Source organism: Zonotrichia albicollis, chromosome 3 (assembly GCF_047830755.1).
Source record: "Zonotrichia albicollis isolate bZonAlb1 chromosome 3, bZonAlb1.hap1, whole genome shotgun sequence".
Taxonomy (NCBI): domain Eukaryota; kingdom Metazoa; phylum Chordata; class Aves; order Passeriformes; family Passerellidae; genus Zonotrichia; species Zonotrichia albicollis.
Window position 1 is genome coordinate 58,669,171 of NC_133821.1, and position 21,520 is coordinate 58,690,690.

General features: G+C 40.7%; 1 protein-coding gene across 5 annotated transcripts in view; it reads right to left on the minus strand.

The window, feature by feature from the left end:
- LOC102070476 (SAM and SH3 domain-containing protein 1) overlaps positions 1-21,520 on the minus strand; it is a 525,772-nt gene that overhangs the window by 91,810 nt on the left and 412,442 nt on the right. For all 5 annotated transcript variants that reach the window (XM_014268593.3, XM_014268596.3, XM_014268592.3 and 2 more), the window contains exon 2: positions 307-435. In XM_014268593.3, the coding sequence (XP_014124068.1) occupies positions 307-435 (129 nt within the window). The remainder of the gene's footprint in view (positions 1-306; positions 436-21,520) is intronic.

Sequence of the window (21,520 nt, forward strand, 5' to 3'; positions counted from 1 at the left end):
CGGATAGTGCCTTGCCTCTGAGAGTTGAGGATTGCAACCAAATGTATGCAAGCAAGAAGTACTCTAATTAAAGAAGAAATAAAAAATGCAGACTCCAAGGCTTAATGAATCATAAAAAATACCTAGAAAAAACCTAATCCAGCTAATTCCAAGTGTTTAATTGAGTTGGCTGAAATGTTTGCATGCGTGAACACAACCACGTACAGTTATTTCCCTGGGTAGAATTCTTCAAGCTGTAATATCGATTCTTCATCTGGAGCATGAATGGCAATTATTTGTTAATAAAGTTGTAAGTGTTCTACATACCAAATCAAGGTCTTGGGAAACCCTCCTCTTGCGCAGCTCTTCCATCCTCTCACACACATCTGTGAAGCAGGTGTTATAGTAGTCTGCATACTGCTGTGCCAGATCATCAATATTTCCCAGTGACCCGTCCTACAGGGAAGACAAAGAAAACAGGTTAATCAATCTTAAAATTCTAATTTAAAGGTAGCACGACAACTATGAAGGAAACCCCTGTCCCTGCAGCACATCATGCTCAGGTCATCCTCTCCATCCCTATCCCAGAGCACATTAACAGGAAGAACAGCTGCGAACTGGATAACCAGAACAGCTCCTCACAATCAGGTGGGACTTTGTTAATTCCCACAGAGAGAAAGAAGGCAGGGACAACAATGCAGTGGAACAACACATCCTCAGGCACTATCTGCCTCAATTCTCTCCCAGCAGCATGCTGGGAGCTCAAGCATGGTTCTCCCAAGCAGTGGCTCACTCTTCCAAGAGCCAGTCATTACAAACATTTCAGTGACCTAACCAAGAGTAGCCCTGCTTTAGCCCTAGTAACTGCAACTAAAATATTTCTTACCAATACACCAAACCAGCCAGACTGCAAACAATGACACCCACCAAGACACTCTGCCAGTTGGTCTTTTAAGATGTACTGGAGGTGGCAACATGGTTTGCTGAGTCCCAAATGTCTGCTTTGCAGTGTAGGATTGCTACACTGCTAATAAAATGGCAATAGCCAGAAACCTAATTGTAATAATCTGCTAATTACGGTCCAAATTCATACTTTAAAAATTATGAATGAAGAAAATAAGATCAGAACAATAAGAAGGCTGAATTTTAAGTGTCATGAGAAACCTTTCTAAACATCAGATATGTATGCTCCATCTGTAAAGTGAGGGGGTGGGCAGGTACAATATGCACACCCTTAAGATACATCCAAATCGTGGGATGGAATAATCTTGTATCCCTACTTGTCTAACATATGAAAGAGCATGTATATCACTGAGTGCATTCTTTAGAAGGTAACACAGATGAAAAAATAGGCTCTCTATGCCTACCCTGAGAGAAGGACAAGAATACATTGCAGACTATTACTTTATTGCTGCTGTTAATATATGCACACATATAAACATAAAATTATGTCTTGATTATTAAGAAAAAGCTAAGCAAGAGAGAAATAATCCAAAAATAATTATGCTAATAATATACATAAATTGCAAAGTTGAGTTATAGCATATGAGCTAGGAGGAACTTTTAATTAGTAACCAAACCTTAATGAAGCTGTTGTTACTTGGAAATAAGCACATGGTCCCACTCTCAGGGTTCTGGACTACACTGAAGAGGTAGGTTTGCTCTAATGAAGCATCACTTCCAGAGACATGGAAAAAACTTTCCAGTTTAAATCAAAGTGAAAGCCTATTAAATCTCAGAGTCTGTGAAAACTATTTTCTACTCTTAAAGCATAATTCCACAGGTGGAACAGTTATCTCCTGAAACTTTTGCAGTTTTCCCCAGAAACTTTTGCAGAGCCCACATTCCTAAAATTTAGAACAGCATTTTCTCAACACTACTGTGTTCAGTACAGGTGGAAAACAATTTGCACGTCACTTGTTGGAGCAGCAGAAGCAAAATAACTACACTAAATATATATCTACACTTTGGCCCCCATACCTACATATTTTTTTTTACTGTAGTTCCTATCTCTCAACCTGCCAAAGATCTCACACAAGAGATGTTTCAAGCATCACAAGATTGGGGTCCCTATAAAATACATTTTTGGGAACGTCAGACTTTCCAGAGCTTTGGACAAACAACTTCCTGCACTGCACACAACAGTGCTTCCCTGCCTTTCTACAGGAGCCACAGTGCTACCTACTCACAGCAGAAGCCCACGTCTTCCTACAACCACCTCCTGGGCATCCATCACTTCTCAACAGGCTGGGGAGGAAACTTGGACTCTTTGACTATACCATGAGTTCCACAAGTTTCCCTGTGCCACTGGACACTCCTCTGGTAGCTGAGGGTGGGCTTTCCGGTCCTACATGGACTATGTGCTGCTTTCGGTGTTTAAACACTCAGTAGGAATAACCAGGAGTGCACTGCTGGGGGAAAAATATGAACACCAAACTGAAGAAGCAACCCCAAAACTTAACCTTCATTTGCTCACTTTTGTGGGCATTAAGGGAACCTGTATGACTTCCAAAGAGACGATGGGACATCTGAATCCCAGCCACACAATCATAAAAAACATCACTCTCTAAGGTTTATCAAAAATTCTCACTTTGGAGTACCTTCCCAAACCAGAGTCTATTTAGTCTTTGATAAGCTTTGCCAGTTGAGAAGATTCAAGTTGGAAAGAGTCATGATATAAGAGCAACACAGGGAAGCATCATCTTACTAGAACAACATGAGAACTGCCCATCAGTCCATCTCCTCTCACAATTCTGGAAACCATACCTACATTCCATAAAGTTCACCTGCTCCAAAAATACCCATAATTTTCAAAGGTAATTCACAACTTTGAAATTGCCTGAAATTGTCCAAATCCAATATTATTATGTGAACTTTAGCTTAGCTGAGAGCCATTCAGAGCTGAGGATCTCAGCATGCTCCAGTGCTCCTCCCCACACCTCCTCAGACACGTGGTCACGGAGCATTTGCAGGATAGCAATGGCACTGCCAGCGGATCAAACACGGCCAAACAAGTGCTCATTTTTTGCTTGTGCTGGCGTGCAGTTCACTGTGCTATTTTTAAAGGTAGCCTCCAACAGACTGAAGGCTTCTGACTGTCCCTAGAACAAAATTAGCTCGATTGCAGCATCCCAACTAAAGCCTGCAGAAGGTGGGTGGCCCCGCTGCCAGCAAGCATGTGGCTGCAAAGAAAGGCCTATTCACAAGTGACCAGTCCACCAGTGCCACCGTGTCCAGAGGAACAGAGCTGCAGGCATCACCCTGCCTGGTGACAGCACGGATTGCTGGCGGCACTTAGGGCTATGCTGCAAATGAAAACAAGCTTGATGTCCAGAAAAAAATGAAGGAACAGAAAAAACCCTGCAATATGTTAGAACATACAGCTGACACAGAGAGAACAGACAGCTGGCACACATGCTCATTACAGCCCTGCCACATGCTTTTGCTGGGGTCCAGACCAAGGCAGCTACAGCTTTATGCAGTTGCCATTCCACAAAGGCTGCGTGCATCCTCCTTACTAGATGTGGAGAGCGTTGGTGTTTGAAGCCCCATAGCTTCAACAACATCACAAACATTTGCATTTGGACCTCAACTTGCCAGAAAGGTACAGTGGAAAATGCCGATTGAAGGATCTGTGTCTGTGGCCAAGAGTTGCTTGTATGAGTTTATGTATGCAGGCAATGCAGAGAGCATTGGCTTTGTAAAAAGAAATAAAGATACAGAAATCAACCCAAGCCAAAGACAGCAAGCATCTCATGACCTGCAGCATCCACTCATGATTTCATGTAAGTAAATGTTATAACTTAACAAAGGATTATATATTTGATTTATATGACCTCAAATTTGATCCCTACATAGAGTTATCTCCATCATCCTCCTTTTTTCTTCAAGCACTACCAAAAACATGGCAAAACTTAGAAAAGAGAAGATGCTTCATTCTTCTACTGCACAAATAATGGCCACAAGTATATCTCATCTGAAGAACCATAACATTTTGTCTGCTCTTTAAATTGATCCCCCACAACATCTCCAAATAATTCTAAACTGTCTCACACAAAATAACCAGCAGTGTGCTTTGCAATTCTATTTTGGCTTTGAGTCTTTAAAAATATTCATATGCAAAACATTAGCTTCAGCTTGATAATTAATGCATTCCCTTACAAACAGAGTCAAAGGAGTAGTTGGAGATGTTTTTAAAAATCTCTGGAATTATTAACAAAATAAAAGACTAAAAGCATAACTAAAAATATTTTTAAAAATATTTCAGTCTGATGCACAAAGAGTAAGATCCAGTGGCAATTTTCATAGGTTTACACAAATGTGGAGTGCCATTTTATTTTCACAGGTAGGAAAAAGCACACAATTTTTTGATACAAAAAATAACAAGCCAATGCAATAAATAATAAGCCTTCAATAATGTACCACTATGTCCCATTTTGATATAGATGGACATATTGATATTTGAGACAGCTTATGTGAGCAATGAAAAAATATATAGCTTTCAAATTTGTTCTTACCAATATATCTGCATTTCAGAAGCCTCTGAAATGCTCTGAACTGTCAGTAACACTTTTAAAACCAAAACCTCAGAATAACCTCTGTCATTTTGTTACAAATGTAACAGTTAAAGCACTATCATGAAGAGTATTTTACACCAATTGTGTTTATTACCATGCGAACTGCAATGTTCCCGCTATATAATCCCACAGATCTTTCTGATGGAAAAAAATTTGTGAGCAATACAAATATTGAGCAGGAAAACCACTCCCCAAGCACTTCATTGGTAAGAAGTTACAACATGTTTCCCCTAAGACTCCACTACAGCACAGACTCCTCCATAAAATAGTTTAATAGTCAGAAAAATACACAACTTGTTATTTATAAAGGGTTAAATGTAAAATGAAGATTTAATAGCCTAATGAAAACAGAAGATCTCTCAGATTTCTATTTTCAGCTGTGATGCGTGTTCCTAAATTTCCATTTTATAATGTATGCATGCAACATTTTTTGGCATCATAAAACACAGAGCAAAATGACGAATTGCCCTGAAATTCCCAGAGAATTAGTTCTGATATGCATGTGAATACCAAAGGAATCCACTGGGATTCCTGCTAATGGAGCGACTACAAAGAAAAGTTGGAATGATTTGGCACTTATTATAAAGTTAGAATTTATCGGTCACTGCACATCAGTTAGTTTAACGCCTTGGCAGAATCCTCTGTATTTGACATCTGAAAGCGTAAAAGAGAAAAATGTTTTGCTAGAGAGCTCTGCTGGCTGTAAAATTAAGTAAAAATATATTCATAGTTTAATAATATAATAAAATAAAAACACCAATAGCTAAGGAGGAATAACAGACTTTGCTAAGTAACAAATATATTTGATGAACCTGCATGTGTACCTAAATATTAAGCACTAGCAGAGCATGCATACTTTGTGCATAAGTTTCTATGCAGAACAAGATTTTTAGAAAAATCTTCCAAAAATACAACTATTTTACTCTGTACTTTTCTGTCTCAGAATCTGAAAAATATTACAAAGCAGCATATTCCAGCAAATCCTCCTCCTATTCTGGCAGATATTAGGAATGTCAGGAAAAAGGTCTTGATTACTGGATATATGTGCTCACTTTCCCAACCCCTGGGTAAAATTCACATAACTGCATGAATCTCAGAAATGTAGAAAGATGTGGATGCTACAAGTCTGTTTGTTCAGCGAGACAGATGGGTCTCCATCTGCACATGGCAATGCAGGTTACAGCACACAATGCAACTAGACAAGCTCAAAACTTAAAAGCCACTGCAGCTATGGCCACAGCACATGCATCATCTGGGATCTTAGGAATAGGTCAGAAACTGGAAGACAATCTGACTTTTTTTCCTAATAAGATATGAGTGAATGTGGAAATGGCACTGGTGAAGGGAAGGTGCTATTTCACAACACACAGCAATCATGCCCTGGCAAAGGCACATTTTTTGACCTTTACAAGCTAAGATGAGAAAAATCCATTTCCATGCCTGAAACACAGGACTACTGTGTGGAGAGTCACTGTAAACATTAGCAGTTTATTTCTGGCAGTTAGATTTTAACAGGGACGCCTACTAAAAATTTGTGGAACATGACCTTGCATTTCAATAATACCTTTAGTTTGGACAGCTCAAAGAAGTACATAAATGAAAGTCAGAATGTGAGCCAGAGCAAACGGGCTTGTTTGGGGAGGGGAGACGGGCAAGAGGGACAAGGGACAAAAAAGCAGTGAAAAGAGAACATCTGTAGGAAAATATATTTGTGCCTAATAAATGCAGGGAATGATCAGATTTTCATGGGATAACTTTGACTAAGATGCCACTCCTTTTTAGATATTTTTACTAATCATAAGAGCTCACAAAAGCTTGAGAAATTTTGCATCCTTCTGTAAGCGACCGTGGACTCATTGCAGAACTCCCTGCATTCCAAAATATACTAATACCTGAATTCACGCTGCACTTGATAAACCTGAGACACTGTATTCCAGGTTCCTTCACAGCTCTTTCTAAGGAGGCAGACTGAAATCAGATCCAAACCTTTTCCAAACAAAAGAGTTAAACCTGCATCCATCTCTCTGGCTAGAGCTTGCGTCTCAGTTTACTACAGTAATACACAGTGAGGATAGGCATCTGTAGGAAAACCTGCAGAGCTCCAGTATAATTCTGTTGCACATTTCTGACCCTCTTGCTACCAATGTATTTCTGCTAGGAATAGGGCTGATATTTTGCCTTCTGGCACAGCTTCAAGATGCTTGCATTGAAAATGAACCCAACAAGCTGCTTGAGAAATACTCCTTTCTATTCCTAGGGCTCAGCAAGGACAATCTTCCATTCAGCAGAGTTAACAATTCTACTATCCATGCAATGACAGGTTCAAAGCCTGTCTTGACAGTCAGCAGCGTCAGAAATGTGAGTGAGACAGAAGCGCAAGGCCAGGCAGCCAGCGCTTCCCTTGATATTCAGAAGAAGGCATAAAATACTCAGCGTACAAGTCATGACATTTTTATATTGAGAACAGCTATTTTTGAGGATGCTGAAAAGTTGTCATGGTTCCCTTGACCTCTCTATAGCCAGACACTGTGAGAACAAAAAGAACATACAGACCAGATTGATTCAATAGTCTTTCCATTAATTTTTATGGCATCTGAGGGTTGAGTCATTAAACTACGTGGCTTTACAGACAGTTACAAAAATAGAAGTGATACTACTGTGTCAAGTTCTCTGTAGCATGGTTAAAAGACTTATAGATTCTGTACAATAAGCAGAAAGCACAATGGTATACTTTGATATCAAAGATTTTGCAGCAGTTATCTGAAATAGCTAATACAACCCACCAAGTTCAGAGCACAGTCACTTAGACCCAAAAAATCATATTAAACCACAGAGTTTTCCAAGGTTTTTTTTCCCATTTTTATCTATATATATAAAACTTAGCCCAATCTTTACATCAAAAACCCCTCTTACTCTTTTCAAAATTCTGAAATTAAAGTGTTTCCTTTACCAGTAGCACCACAGTTTTTCCACCCCCTTCTTTTTACTGTAAAGCCCCAAAGCCTTTGTCAAGAAGGTATAGCAAAGCATCTCTGGAAAAAACATTCTGAAGGTGATTTCTCCTTTTCCTTCTGTAAATTAAAATAAATTTAAAAGCACACTACTGGGATCCCCCTCTGTGGTTTGCAACCAAGGAAGTCCTCTATGGAAATAATAAAAATATATGAATGCTAACAAAAAAGTTGCATCTATGCAAATGTACTTTCCAACATACTTTAAAATTTGGTATTTATCACAAGTAGAACCAGGTCTTAACAGACAAGAATATATGCAAATTTTATTCATGACAGTCAGTTCAAAGCACCCTTAATGTCCAGCTTCCCTAATAACCGTATATTATCCTCTATCCTCCTTTCCCTGAGGAGCTCTGCACTAAGCTCATCAAAATGTGACTCAAAACCCTTGTCTACTCTGATACCTAAAAGGCCACCACCATCCACCAGACTGGTCATCAGTCAGCTACAAGTTGCCATTGTCAGCTTGTAAAGCAGAACAAGTTTAAGCCATGTAATAGCTGCACCTGACATCACCTCTCATTAGTTTTTTCTCCCTTGCTCTTACTGCCTCCTCCTTTTGCACACTCTGCTGAGACTTTTTCTCACATTAAGTGAAAACTGTCACTTCATGTGTACCAGCTGCCGTGGGTTCTAGCCTGAGACTTGGAGCAGAAACAAATGGTAAACAACAGAATGGCAAGGGTTAAGAAATGTACATATATCTGATAAAAATACCATTAAGGAGATGGAGGTGAATTTCCTGTTTCAGATTTGGGAAATTTAGCATATATTACGGGGGTGGCTTCATGTCTGAGATAAGTTAGTGTCTAATGAAATAGATAGGCAAAAGGCAAACATCTCAAGTAGATGTTGAAATAAATATTTCAGGGAGTTAACCATATCAGCTGCAATAGTGAAGGAAGTCTCATTAAAGCTCTTTTCCTTATATTTAGTGGTAGCACAGTATGACAAATCCAAATCTTCTGTGATAAATGGGTCTACATAACTGAGGTGTGAGTAATCATTAAGAGTAGCCTGAAAAAATCTAAACAAAAAACATGTAAAAAATATTTGGATATTTAAAGGCAAAACAAACTGAGTAGTCAAACAGATCTCAGGTCAAGTGTGTAATCTCAGCAAGTCTTGTTTACAGTATTTCCCCAAGGTGTTAAAGTTGCTCAGAGAAAGCAACCTTTGGTAATGGTTATCTGCTAGTTTCACTAATAAAATTACTTTTAAAGTGTCAAGGCAGGAGAGAATGACTGCCTTTAAATTGAACTGCGCAATGCTTTTCCCCTGGACAGTTTGGCAGAAGGAGGGCATACCTTGTCCAGAAAAAGTAAAGTTCACTCAAAAAACTTCTCATCCTTCTTTCTGTTCCCCCTGCCCCTCCCCCTTGCCTCTTCAGTGTACTATTGTGCACTCCTTGATGCTTTACTGTGACATCCAGGCCCAGGATCCTGGGCAGGTCCCTATGGACAGCAATTTCCCCCAGCAGTACTGGCTTTGGAGATGCACCAGTATAGGGGAACACTCCATGCCTTCCCTCATTTCTTACCATCCCAGCAGCTAAATCCTGCATGGGACCTTCCCCTCAACCACAACTACGGAGAAGCAGAGGAGAGAGCACAGTCCTCTCTCTGCCACTCTGCAGCGCTGGGAAAGCCCAGCAGGGCTGCAGTCGTCTGCTCTACGTTTTTCATGGCTGGATGAGCCCATTACCTCATCTGCACTTGCAGGGCAAGAGCTACAGGGCAGCACGCACCTTGCATCATCACCCAGCTCGGCAGTGACAGTCCCAGCCTTCAGAAATGCTGCTCTCAGGAAGCTGGGTGTGACAGCAAGCACAATTATTTACTCCCACTTGTACAGCCACTTTGGATGCTGACTTCCAAGAGGAAGGTGCTCTCCTGCTATCCATGTTAAGATTTCAGAAAGGGCAAAGGAAATGTCAAATATTTGCCTTCACTTCAAACTGTTTTTACAAAGCGTGAAAAAACACTGCTGTGCACACCAAGGCATGACAAGATTGCTCCTCTTTTTTGGGAGTAGGTATGGACACCAGCAATCCTGGTTGAGGTGCCCAGCACCACAGGGCACTGTGTGTCCCAGAGATGCAGCCCTTGATTCACTGCTGCAGGTGCAGAGGGCAGCCCAGCTGCCAGCCATGGAAAGCTAGAATGCTGATGTTTAAACTGCTTTCTCAAACTCTGATATGTTTCTGTTTTTTCCTACTAGAAATTCAGCAGCTTGCAGCCTAGAGGATACACCCAACACTTCTACATAAGCAGGGACTAACCTTTTCTTCACTCCTACTGCTTCCTGACAGGTCATCTTTTACCAGGAAAGGAAACAACTGTAATTGAGCATGGCAGCAATCCATGTAATCTTAGCAGCAGAAGAAATTATTTCCTGTAGCTCCCGTACGCAAGCTGTGCCCAGGCTCCCCCTCACCAATGCTGCCCATCCTGCCTGCCTGTGCTGTCCCTGCAAACCCTCACTCCTGCAGGGAACACATGCTCTGCGCTGGCACAGAGGGGTAGCATTAATAAACCAGGTTAAGCAGACACCCCGCATTCATACAAATCTGAAACCAGAAAGGCTGACTCTGCCCTAAAACACTTCAGTGAAGCCTCAGCTTTTGACTCTTAACAGAAGTATGGCACTGTTAGTACAGTCTCAACCACTGCAGGTAGCATACAGATGAACTAAATATAATATTGCTCATGCAAAACTTCATGGTGCTGGGCTCAGGATTTTATTGCCTTAACTAAGCTTCCTCATGTCTCTTTGGAGAGTGTTTTATTTAGGAACAGTAAAGCACAGTTACCAAGGGGTTTCAGTTCATTTAATTAAGTTGAATACAATTATACCCCAGTGGGTCTTAAAAAATGAAGAATCTATTTAAATATTATTTAGATGCGTGTCTTTTAAGTACCACAGATTGCACAGGGCTTCATGTTTATATCAATTAGGGATATCAACCTAGCAATAAGAACTGTCATCACTTGCCAGCTTATAATCCTTTCCACTCTGGGATTCCGTATTTTATTTACTCATTTCCCTTTATCTGTGTACAGTAAAGAAGGGCTTTTTGCGTTCCTGTGTGCTCACACTGCTTCATCATTGCCAAAGCACTTCCTAATTAGGCTAAATAGGCCTCTTACACAAATAGAAGAGGAATATTTCTGCCTATCAACAGAACACATCCTACAGAGTCTGGGCTTCAATAACAGTGTGGCTGCCATATCTCCCAGGTATTTCAAGCTCATATTTTTCTGAAGGGGGCACATGAGGATGTCATGTGCTTGTTTCAAGGAAGTGCTTAATCCTGTGGCTGCTGTCAGTCCAATGGTTCTGCCCACTGATAAGAGACATGAGGACATGGAATGAAGCTGCATCACAGGAAGTTCAGATGGGACATTAGGAAAACGTTCCAGATTGTGGTCCATCACTGAAACAGGCTCTCCATGGAACTCGTCACAGTACAAAGCCCATGAAAGTTCAAGGAGCATCTGACAATGATTTTAGTCTTATGGTTCAGTTTTAGATACCCTGTGAGAAGCAGGAAGTTGGACTAAATGATCCTTACGGGTCTCTTCCAACTTAGATAGTCTGTGATTCTATGTGGCTTTTATTGGAGACTGAATTGGTTACTCAAGTGTTGCACATCACAGATGCACCTCAAACTGAGGCACAAAACAATTTGAAAAGCCCCATATGGCTAAAGAGGTCATAAAAAGCAGAAGCTGGCAGAACCCCAGGGTTAATGAAGCTCACAAAAAAAATTGTGTCTCTACAAAACCTGGCAGTTGATTCTCACTGATACAAGCCCTGAACCACAGGCTGAAAGAAAACAATCGTAGATAAAGACACTTGGACTTGGATGGCAAGTAAAGCCCTTGAGCAACTTCTTTATGCATAGACATGAACATCAAAAGGACAACATCCTGCTAACTAACCATTTGTCAGGACAGTTGTCATGCCAAAGAAAAACATCCCACCTAGTTGTAAAAGTGGCAGTAACATGAAAAGAAAGTCTCAGATGGAAGGAGTTTCCTCACAGACTCTGCTTCTCAGATGAAAAAAGTGGCCAGCAGTCTCCGGGAACACCGCCCCATAAGCCCAGCAACAGTGGCAGGACAGCCTCTCTACCAGGCTGCATCTGAAGCAACACAAAACCAGCAGAGAGCTCTCTGAGCACTTTTCACAGTCTGCACCATTATCAATTTCAAAACAAAGGATGTGTAGTAAATAAGCTCCTTCATTCACAGAGAATTAGTATTTGAAAGAAAACAAGGATTTTACTGTATGACTCTCAAATGGAAAGGAAAATCATGTATTTTCAGATATGGCAATCTCTTCAAAGCTTGAGAGATGCAAGGGCTGGCTCAGAAGGAGTTACATGTGAACAGGAAAACAGGGCATCAGACTGTCTCCAGGAAAACAGTAAATTGCACTCTCATGCCCAGCTTGTTGCAGCTAACCAGCCCTCTGCTACCAATTACCCATTCAAAGCATCTGCTGGCAATACCTTGATGGTTTGGTTTTACATGACTCACACACATCAATGGTTACCCACCTACAGCCTACATTTGTCTCTAAGCAAAAGCAAAACAAGCAAAACTTTGCACTGTGACATCCCTATTTGGTGCCTGAGATAAGTCTTTTCATTTCTAAACCAAGCTTAAATCTCCATTATTTATTTCCCACATGCTCCCTGACGTCCACACCATTCAGCTACCTCCTCTGGGTCTCCAGGAAGCCAGCCTGCACACTGACCTTCCCCAGCCAAGGTCCCAGTGCGTGCTCCAGCCATTTCCTGCCATGAAGGCGGCAATTCTTCCTTTCACATGATCCTTCTAAATCCCTCTTCCTAGCAGTTGCAAGTCACCCTTCTCAGCTGGGACTCCTCCCACTTTTCTGGCCACAGAATACAACTCTGGATACTGACTCACTGCACCTCCATCCCCTGCCATCCTCTGTTTCCGCTGTATACGAAAGGTACTTTCCTAAGACAGGCATCAGTCTGAGAAAAACCTCCGCCTTGCTTTTTTAACATTTTTTGGTTTTGTAAACTGTTCAAAGCTCCCCCAGCAACAGAAAGGCAAAATGGTCAGCAGCAGTTAACATACCTTTTTATCCCCCTTTCCTCTCTCTTTCTTGGCAGTTTATAAAATAATTAACTATCTGTAAGCATTCTGCAGTAGTTGTTATTAGGTTTGGCAGATGAAAAATGAAGATTTGTACAAATCTCTTGTATTCTATGTACACTTGAGACAAGGTTAAAAACCCACAAGTAACTTGGCAAAGATTGCTTGAAGCAAGTACCATTCCAACAGAGAGAAAAAGCAACACTGAGAACATTCACCTCTTTTTTTTTTCCTCCTACTTTTGGTATTTAGGAACTCAAACTCCACACTAAACAAACCCAGTGAGACTCATCACGACTAGGATAACAAGGATATGCAGAAGGATCCCTTTCCCTTCTCATTTATGTGTGACCACACACCACATGTGGTATGAAGCTATTTTTTATCATCACCATCATGCCAGTGATTTTGGTGAGGTCCTTGACCTTATGTTCCCTGTTAACTTCCTGAGTTTAGACAGCTATCATGCAAAGATTAGGTTTTACAAAGTTTAGGTTTTATAAAGTTTATCTATCTGCACATATATACTCACTCCCTGACACAAAATCTAAACAATGCATTGCTGGGTTTGGGCTGAGCAGGAAACAGTACACCTCACTGCACTGAAACATCCCGTTTTCCCTTCAATTCAGCACATGGCAACACAGTGGAGCAGGACTGCACAGGATTAGACTCCATTTCTTGCCTCATTGTAAACCTCTCAAAATAAAGGTAAGTGTAACTAGAGAGGACAACAGTAATTAAGGAGGGGCAGTCATTTTGTGCTACCTACAACAGAGCAGTCTCCACTGATTAAACAAGAAACAAAACAGATCTTTCCCCCAAACCTCAGAAGAAAAATTTCCTCTCCCTACCAGGTTCTTTGGTTTTGAAGTACAATATTGTTACCAGTCCTGTGATAAAATGTTGCACTGGAAATTCTTTCTCCAGCCTCTGTAAAAAATATATCACCAAAAATACTCTGAAGGATCGTGTTTTTAAAGCATAAACAAACAATCATCTTGAAGATGGAAACTTGAAGACAGGAATCACAACTGACAACATGCCCACACCTCTTCCTGTTTTACAATGGTTATTTATGAATTCTAAGGTGGGAAAGAAACCTAATAATGCAGTGGAAATCACAACCTCCAAGTGTTGGTGGATATTATGTATGAATACAAACACATTTATTTATAAAATAGGATTTTTCTTGTTTTCATCCTTGGGGATTATAAACTGAAGTTCAAATGCAAAGGATTTATCATCAGCTTTCAGAGGTACTGCCCTAAAGTGGCCAACCACAAAGCTCCAAGGCATTTAATATTATTCTGTTTAACTGAAGGCTGCGTTAAGTCTATGCAATGATATTGATAACAATATGAAGCATGTCTGACACAGATGGTAAAGGAGATGACTCCTAATTTAGCAACAGAAAATAAGAATTTTCAATCTGCACTCCATCCCTAGGATTGCACTAGAAATTTCTGGTGTAAAAACCCCTTTTGCCTGAGCGGCACATGTCTGCTAGAAAACAGCAAGCACAGAATCAAAAGAGAAGGAAAATGTTTCAGAATTGTAACAGATATGAATAAACAGATAATAAACAGGCAGAACACAAACAACCAAACATCCCTGCAAGTGTAAAATGTGTAAACCCCACAGATTCTTCAGCATTTCTATTCTGACATATAATTTCTAAAGGTATACACTGTGACTCACAAAATATTGCTCTGGCAAGCAGAATTCTTTAAAAGCCTAAAATGTCTTTTTTTTTCTGAAGTGCGATGCAATGCTATGCAATCAGCTCTAGCACGTGTTTTCATCCCAGCTCCAGCTGTGGATGTGCACTCACTGACAACTTTTACCAGCGCCACCATGGTGCAATGAGCTCTCCTATTTCCTCCATCAAGTTGTGCTGGGGTTGCAGTCAAGCAAAGAGCAACCACTGCAGAGCAGGGTCAGCCTGCTGCTGGCATTGAAAGGGGCAGGAGGCTCAACTCATCTGAACTTATGAAAGAACAACAAAAGATGCATTTTCCTTTTTTCTCAAAACCCTGCAGGCCACACACTGCTCCACTATAAATAAACTCATGCCTTAGGCTCCTCAAGTTTTTATGTAAACAGTGCAGAAAGTTGACCCTTTATCTTTTGTTTTCATCATACCTATCAGCACTGCACAAAGCACCTTCAGTTGCAGGTGAGAGGGTTAGGAGCATCTCACAACCAAGAGATTGCTCATGTACTCTCAATTTAATATTGTAACAAGCATGGTACTGTTCCCACTATCATCCATCAGCTCTCATCACGCTTGCTGCAAAGCTTTCAAAGCATTGCTTTTATTATTATATTAAACAGTTACCTAATCTCCTTTACACACACTCCCACACACAAAGAATACAGTCCAGGTGGAGATCACTGTGAGAATAAATATTAGTAGGCTGTAACCTACAAAGAGCAAAAAGCACTGTATATCATTATAAATACAGTGACAATAATGAAACATAAAATGATCATATTCTAGATAACTGTATTACAAGTATTACAAGTATAGATAACTGTGTTACAAGTATTACCATGCTTGTAACCTTCATGGTGTATGTTTACCCACACACACGAAATGACATATCTTCATCTGGAGGCCTGATGATGCAAACTGATGTCAAGAGCACATCCCTATGTCCATGCAGGGCCACAGGGAAGTCAAATCACCAAAGTCTAATGGGCTTGAAGGAGAGCAGATCTGCAACAGCACTCCAAGCAGATTGCACTCAGATTGTGACATGGATATTGGAAATCAGTTCTCCAATTTATTGTATGGCTTTCCATTAAAAAGCCTGAAAATGTGATTTATAAATCATTGTTGTATTATACTCTTAAGCTTGTTCATCCAGTTTTCCAGCTACACCCTGCTTAGAACTGTTTTCCAGATAGGTTATACAATACCCACTCTACAGCTCTTCATAGGAAACATGCCTCTAAAACTAGTATGCAGCTGAAAAATGCTTATACAGGTGTCATTGGAATCTACACCATCAATTATTTTATTATACTAATCTTAGTTCAAATAAACCTGGTACATTTTGAGTCTGTGTTTCAAAACACGGCAGTAGACAAGAAAGCTGTGCTATTACCATAAGCCAGGAAAAGCGTTACCCTTGCCTCAAGAAGATGAAAGCAGAGCCACCGTGCCCACACCTGACCCACACCACAGCAACTGCACTGTGGTAGGAGAGGGCACTGGTAGCTCCTTTTATTTTTAATGTCGTTATTTTCAATAACAGAAGTCTGTGTTGGGAGCCCTTGTGCCGAAAAAGTGTTTTAATTTTTCCCTGCCAATGAAATAAATAGAAATAAAACCCCTTCGTATCTCTTTACTTTATCACACAACATGTTCGCATATATTTTAATGGAGAACATGTTTTTATAGTAGAAATCTGACTTTTAGACTTGAACATAGGAAACCCAGTTTCTTCCTATTGCCCATTTTGTCAGTGAAAAACGTGGAATCCAGACCCTTGCAAAGCCACCTCAGCATCCCTGCAGCCACAAGCACCTTCCTCCTCCTCCCACCACTAATAATGCCAGGTGGTTCATTAGTCATCAGCTGTACCAAGCAATCATCAAGATAAAAAATGTTAGCAGCATCCAATGTTAAAACAGGTATTGTGACAAATCACTTTACTGGGTGTAAATTCAAAGTAATTCCTATTCCTCCTGTGTTTTTGAACCTCCGTAAGTCCAAACACAGCAAGTACTTTATGGCCACTAATATTGCCACAACAGGCTGAGTAAAAAAGAAAGCATAGGCTGCTGCATGAAGGAAAAGCTACTAGCACAGATTCCAAACGACAAGAGGGTGACCCAGGAAGGTGCAGGAAGCAGGGCTGGGTGCTCCAGCACCGAGCACCCTCTCCTCCACAATGCCACCTCTGAAGGGAAAAAAATCCTGAAGGAGCATAGCCCAGGGCCAAAACTGGAACAGTTCAACCCAGGTCTGGAAGGAGACTGGAATCTGACTCAAACTCCTTTGCCCTGAGAACTAACTGTTCCCTCTGTCCCTTGGCTGTGTGCCACATCCAGCAGTGACCCCGTGCTCCACTTCTGTGTCCCGATCCCTCCACTCTGCTCCTGTTTGCACAGCACTTTATACAATCAGCACTAATTTACACAGATTTCTACACAGCATCAGACTAAGTTAAACTAATTACCTACTTCTGTAAAATGTCATTTGCTCTAAGATACACTAAAAATAAGAGGTTTTCGCCTAATTGTAGAAAATGGTAGCCAACATTTGTAGTGTAGTGTAGTATATTTCATTCCATGTAATAAAAGTCCTTTAAGCGCTCATGTGCAACACCTTTTCTTTTTCCACATCAATTTTCACATTTTCTTTCTCCTTAGAGACTGTCATTCTTTTCATATCCAGAAAAGGAAGACAGCATCATTACAGGGAAATTCTAGCAACCTTGTATTCCACTGCTCTTAAAAAAAAACAGAGAGCTTGGTTGACTGACTTTCAAAAGATGAAAAAAGTATGAAGAAAAAGAGTATTTCCAAGTTGGTATTCACAGCAAATTAGCAAGAGGAAGAATTTGTTTTCAAGAAAGAATGAAGAAGGCACCAGAACCAAAAGCTCTTATCACTCCTCATGGTATAGGGTCTTATGGGGACTAAACTCTCTGATGGAGACATCTGTTTTATGTGCCCTGACGTGCAGGAAAAAGCCTAGACCAAAGGTTATCTCTGTGAGCTGTCTTTCCTCATAAAGGGATTAGCACTGCTAGGCACAACATTTCTTGGAAAGGCAAAGAAGAAGCAACAGGTTAAGTTTAAATTATAAAATTGAATCCAACACTCAAACTGACATTCAGTTGCTCTCTCTTTTGACTTCTTTATTTGAAAGCAAAATACCCTCCCTGGTTTTGTGAAATAGAAAAATAATATCTGCCAGTTTGAAAGTGGAGACCAGGCCTTCTCCGTTTATCCTTATTGTTGCAAGTGGCATATGCTTTAGAAAATAGAAGTCGGAACAAAAATGTTTTGAATCAGGATATCCCACAGCGCGTTTTGAGTTAACTACACAGTGCCACAGGCATTATGCTGACATGTCATCAATACAAATCATAAACAACAAGTATATTGCATTTTCAAAAGCATATCTACCTGAGGCACCTATTCATTTACCTGCACACTTCCACAGTGCTGTGCTGAGCGTCCATTATCTCAGCTGGAGTGGCCTTTTGGTGCCAATCTGACACCAGAAAAACAGAGTCACCCAATGAGAAACTGAGAGAGCAGCAGTGCAGAGATTTCCATAAGAGGTTACAGTGATTTAATGAGGGTTTGAGGAAGAGCAATCCTGGAAGAAACCTTGGGCTGGTCTTAGCTGCCACAACTCCTCCTGGCAGTTCTACAACTGCTTTTATCAGTTGGGGATCTACTTCCCTGATCCTTCCAGATACCCAGACTCCCTGGCTTAATATCAAATTCCTCTTCCCAAAGTATGTTAGCCAGTATCCAATTACATGTTATCACAGTTGCATTATCAGCTGGCGTCTCTTTCTCTTTTGGTTTTTTTCCTTTATTACTTTGATAAGAAATTCAAATAGTCTCCTAAACATTGAGACCAAGACAGATTATATATGTAAATAGGAGGGCTCTTGGTAGCCAAGTGAGCTTTATTGCCCTCAAAACACTCCATTCTCTTCAACTAACAGCAGATGGTGGGAAGGGACTGGTTTTCTCTCCGCATAACGGCAAAATGCTATTGAAAAAGAAATTATTTTATTTTGTTACAGCTGTTATAACCGATTCAATAGTTTGAAACAAGAAACTATCTACTGCTTTGAAATAAAAAGCTGTAAAGACTTCTAATGCTGTGCCATCTCTTTCAAGTTCTGTTGGATCTTTGGCATCTTGGCCATTGAAGACAAAATCTCCTCACACAAAATAAGACACCTTCTTTAGTGAAACTCCTATTACAATTGATCAGGGTTTTGCCAGTGATTTCATTAATGTTAGGATTTCACCCAGGTATCTCTCCAATGTATATATAAAGGAGGAACTCAGCATAAACAAGAGGGGCACTGGAATGACTTCCTGGTACTAAGGTCAATAGCCCATGTTTTGAAAGCACATCTTTAAAAGAATGAAGTTCCTGATGCTAATTTCATATTAAAATTTGTTCTCAGATCTCATAACATACAAACTTTTAGACCTTTACATAGCAAACAAAGAATTTGCTATCACCACATCAATATATGATTCTGTGCCAAAAATATCCCTTTTTATAGCATTGAGTTTTAGCAATGCAGAGAATTGCTTTACTACTACTCACAATCCACCTCTCTAAAACCTTAATACACTTCCAACATCCACTGTTGCTCTGAAACACTGAAAATTGTAATTATCCAGTACATTCCAGCATGTGCTTGCTACAGACTAAGTGAAAGCTTTTGGGCATCATTTTGTTATCTAGCAAGCTCCATTAACAGCACAAATACCTTGAGATGCTTATACCACAGCTGCACCTATGGAATATTTCATTAGGAAAGTGCAAAGTCACATTTGCTTCAGCAAGACCTAGTACAGCTGCAAGCACACACCCAGTATTTATCAAGTATAGGGCTATTAAGTGACTTCAAAGTCCACAAAATATGCTCCTTACAAGAAGCACTTGACAACTACTTGCTTCCCCCTCCAGACCTGGGATCTGCCACCACAGGTTCCTCCTAATGAGATCCTATTTTAAGGAATACAACTAAAAGTACAAAACCAATGAAATATATTTATCCATATAAATATGGAGAGGGGCTCAATTTGTATTTCAAGTAACTCCATACTGAATACCAGCTGTGCTGACACTGGCCTCTCCTCCTAATTCAGCACCTAGCGCAGACACCATTACACTCCACAATACTTCCAGCAGGGCCAGTGGGAGGAAGGCAACACCTTCCCCTCCTCCTCCCCACTGCTCTAACTTCTCAGTATGGGGAGGGAAGAATAAAACATTTTATCACTTCTATGAAAAACATCTTTTTTACCATAAGGACAGCAAATTACCGGAACAGGCTGCACAGAGAGATTGCGCAGTTTCTGTCCCCGGAGGTTTTCAAGATACAACTGAGTAAAGCCCCAGGCAACCTCACCTGATCTCAGATCTCTCCATGTTTCAGCTTGAGGATAGGCTAGATTCTATGTGAGGTTCTTTCCACCCTGCATCATCCTACAATCATGGCTTTAAGAATGTGTTTTTCTCTTTAATTCCATCAGCAAACATTTGATGATCACCTTCTTTCTTAATTTCATTCTAGTTTTCTCCTTCCAAGATCACAGAATCATAGAATGGTGTCTGTTGGAAGTGACCTTAAGGATCATCTAGCTCCAACACCCCTGCTATGGGCAGGGACACCTTTCACTAGACCAGTTTGCTCAGAGCTCCCCATCCAAGCTGTCCTTAAACACTCACGGGAATGGGGCACCCATAACTTCAGGCAATTTGTGCCAGTGCCTACACACTCTCGCAGTAAAGAGTTTCTTCCTAATATCAAATCTAAATCTATCCTCTACTAGTTTAAAGCTTCTCCCCCATGTCCTGTCACTATATGCGCTCGTAAGAAGTCCTGTGTTTGTTGTAGGCTCCCTGCAGGTACAGGAACTCTGCAACTAGGTCACCCTGAACCCTTCTCTTCTCCAGGCAGAACAATTCCAATCTCTTGGCATTTTCTTCACAGGAGAGATGTCCCATCCCTCTGATCACCTCGGCAGCCTTCCTCTGGACTCGCTCTAACAGTTCCATGTCCTTTCCTATATTGGGGACCCCAGACTTGGATGGAGCAGTGCAGGTGCAAGTCTTACAAGAGCAATTTTGGCTCTTCTCTCCTGGCTCTCTCCCCCTGATAGTGCATTCCTTTAGTAGATTCCAGGCTGTTGCAGGGCCAACCTGGCCAGCATATCACTGCACCAACTTTTTCATTTACAGAGCCATCCCCAGTGAATCACTCTGGTGTCTACATCTGTGCTCCCCAGACAGTTTGAGTCATGAACTGCTACAGATCCCAGGAAATTAAGACCCATGCTCTCACATAATTGACAATGCAAAAGAAGTAAGCCAGCTACACAGGCCACTGATGGGGCATCATGGACTACAACCAAGCAGCCACTGACTCCCATTTGGAAGCCACAACTCCAGTTCACTGCTTGCCTTTTGCATCACAAGTTTAAAAGAGGCGCCACAAAGATGAGCAGTGGAAATGGCACTGGAGCTACCTCTTCCTTGCCTTCAAATAAGGACAAATCACTAAATAAATTTATCAAACTTTTGATTCTCAGTTCATTTTAGGACCTTATTTTGCAGCCCGAAAGACTAGAAACTCTTTAAAAGACTACATTTGAAGAAAAGTGACAGCATGTAGTGAGAACTTCGGTCTTCCCTCTTACAGGAGACCCAACACAAGGTATCTTTTCGCATTTGTAATTGTGTTGCAACACAAAACACTGAAGTAATAAATGCTAATAAGGCTGGGTGATGTTTGTAACTGATATAAACCAGCAACTTCATAATCACAAGATGATTCCTTTCTGTAAAGCTGGCCAACTGTAAGACAAATTATTTTAGCAAAGTTTCATTAGAAGACAAATAATAATTCAATAGTCCTGGTTTCCCAGGAAGGAAACTAGCTCGTATTGCTAAAAGAAACCTACTCAAAATTATTAGTTGTGTGACAATCAGATCTTTTTCTGCACTGAGCTTCAGCATGCTAGGCTGCTAGTCTGGCCTCCTCAAAAACTCCTTCCCAGGCATCCAATAGCACTTTGCTCTTACTAAATGCAG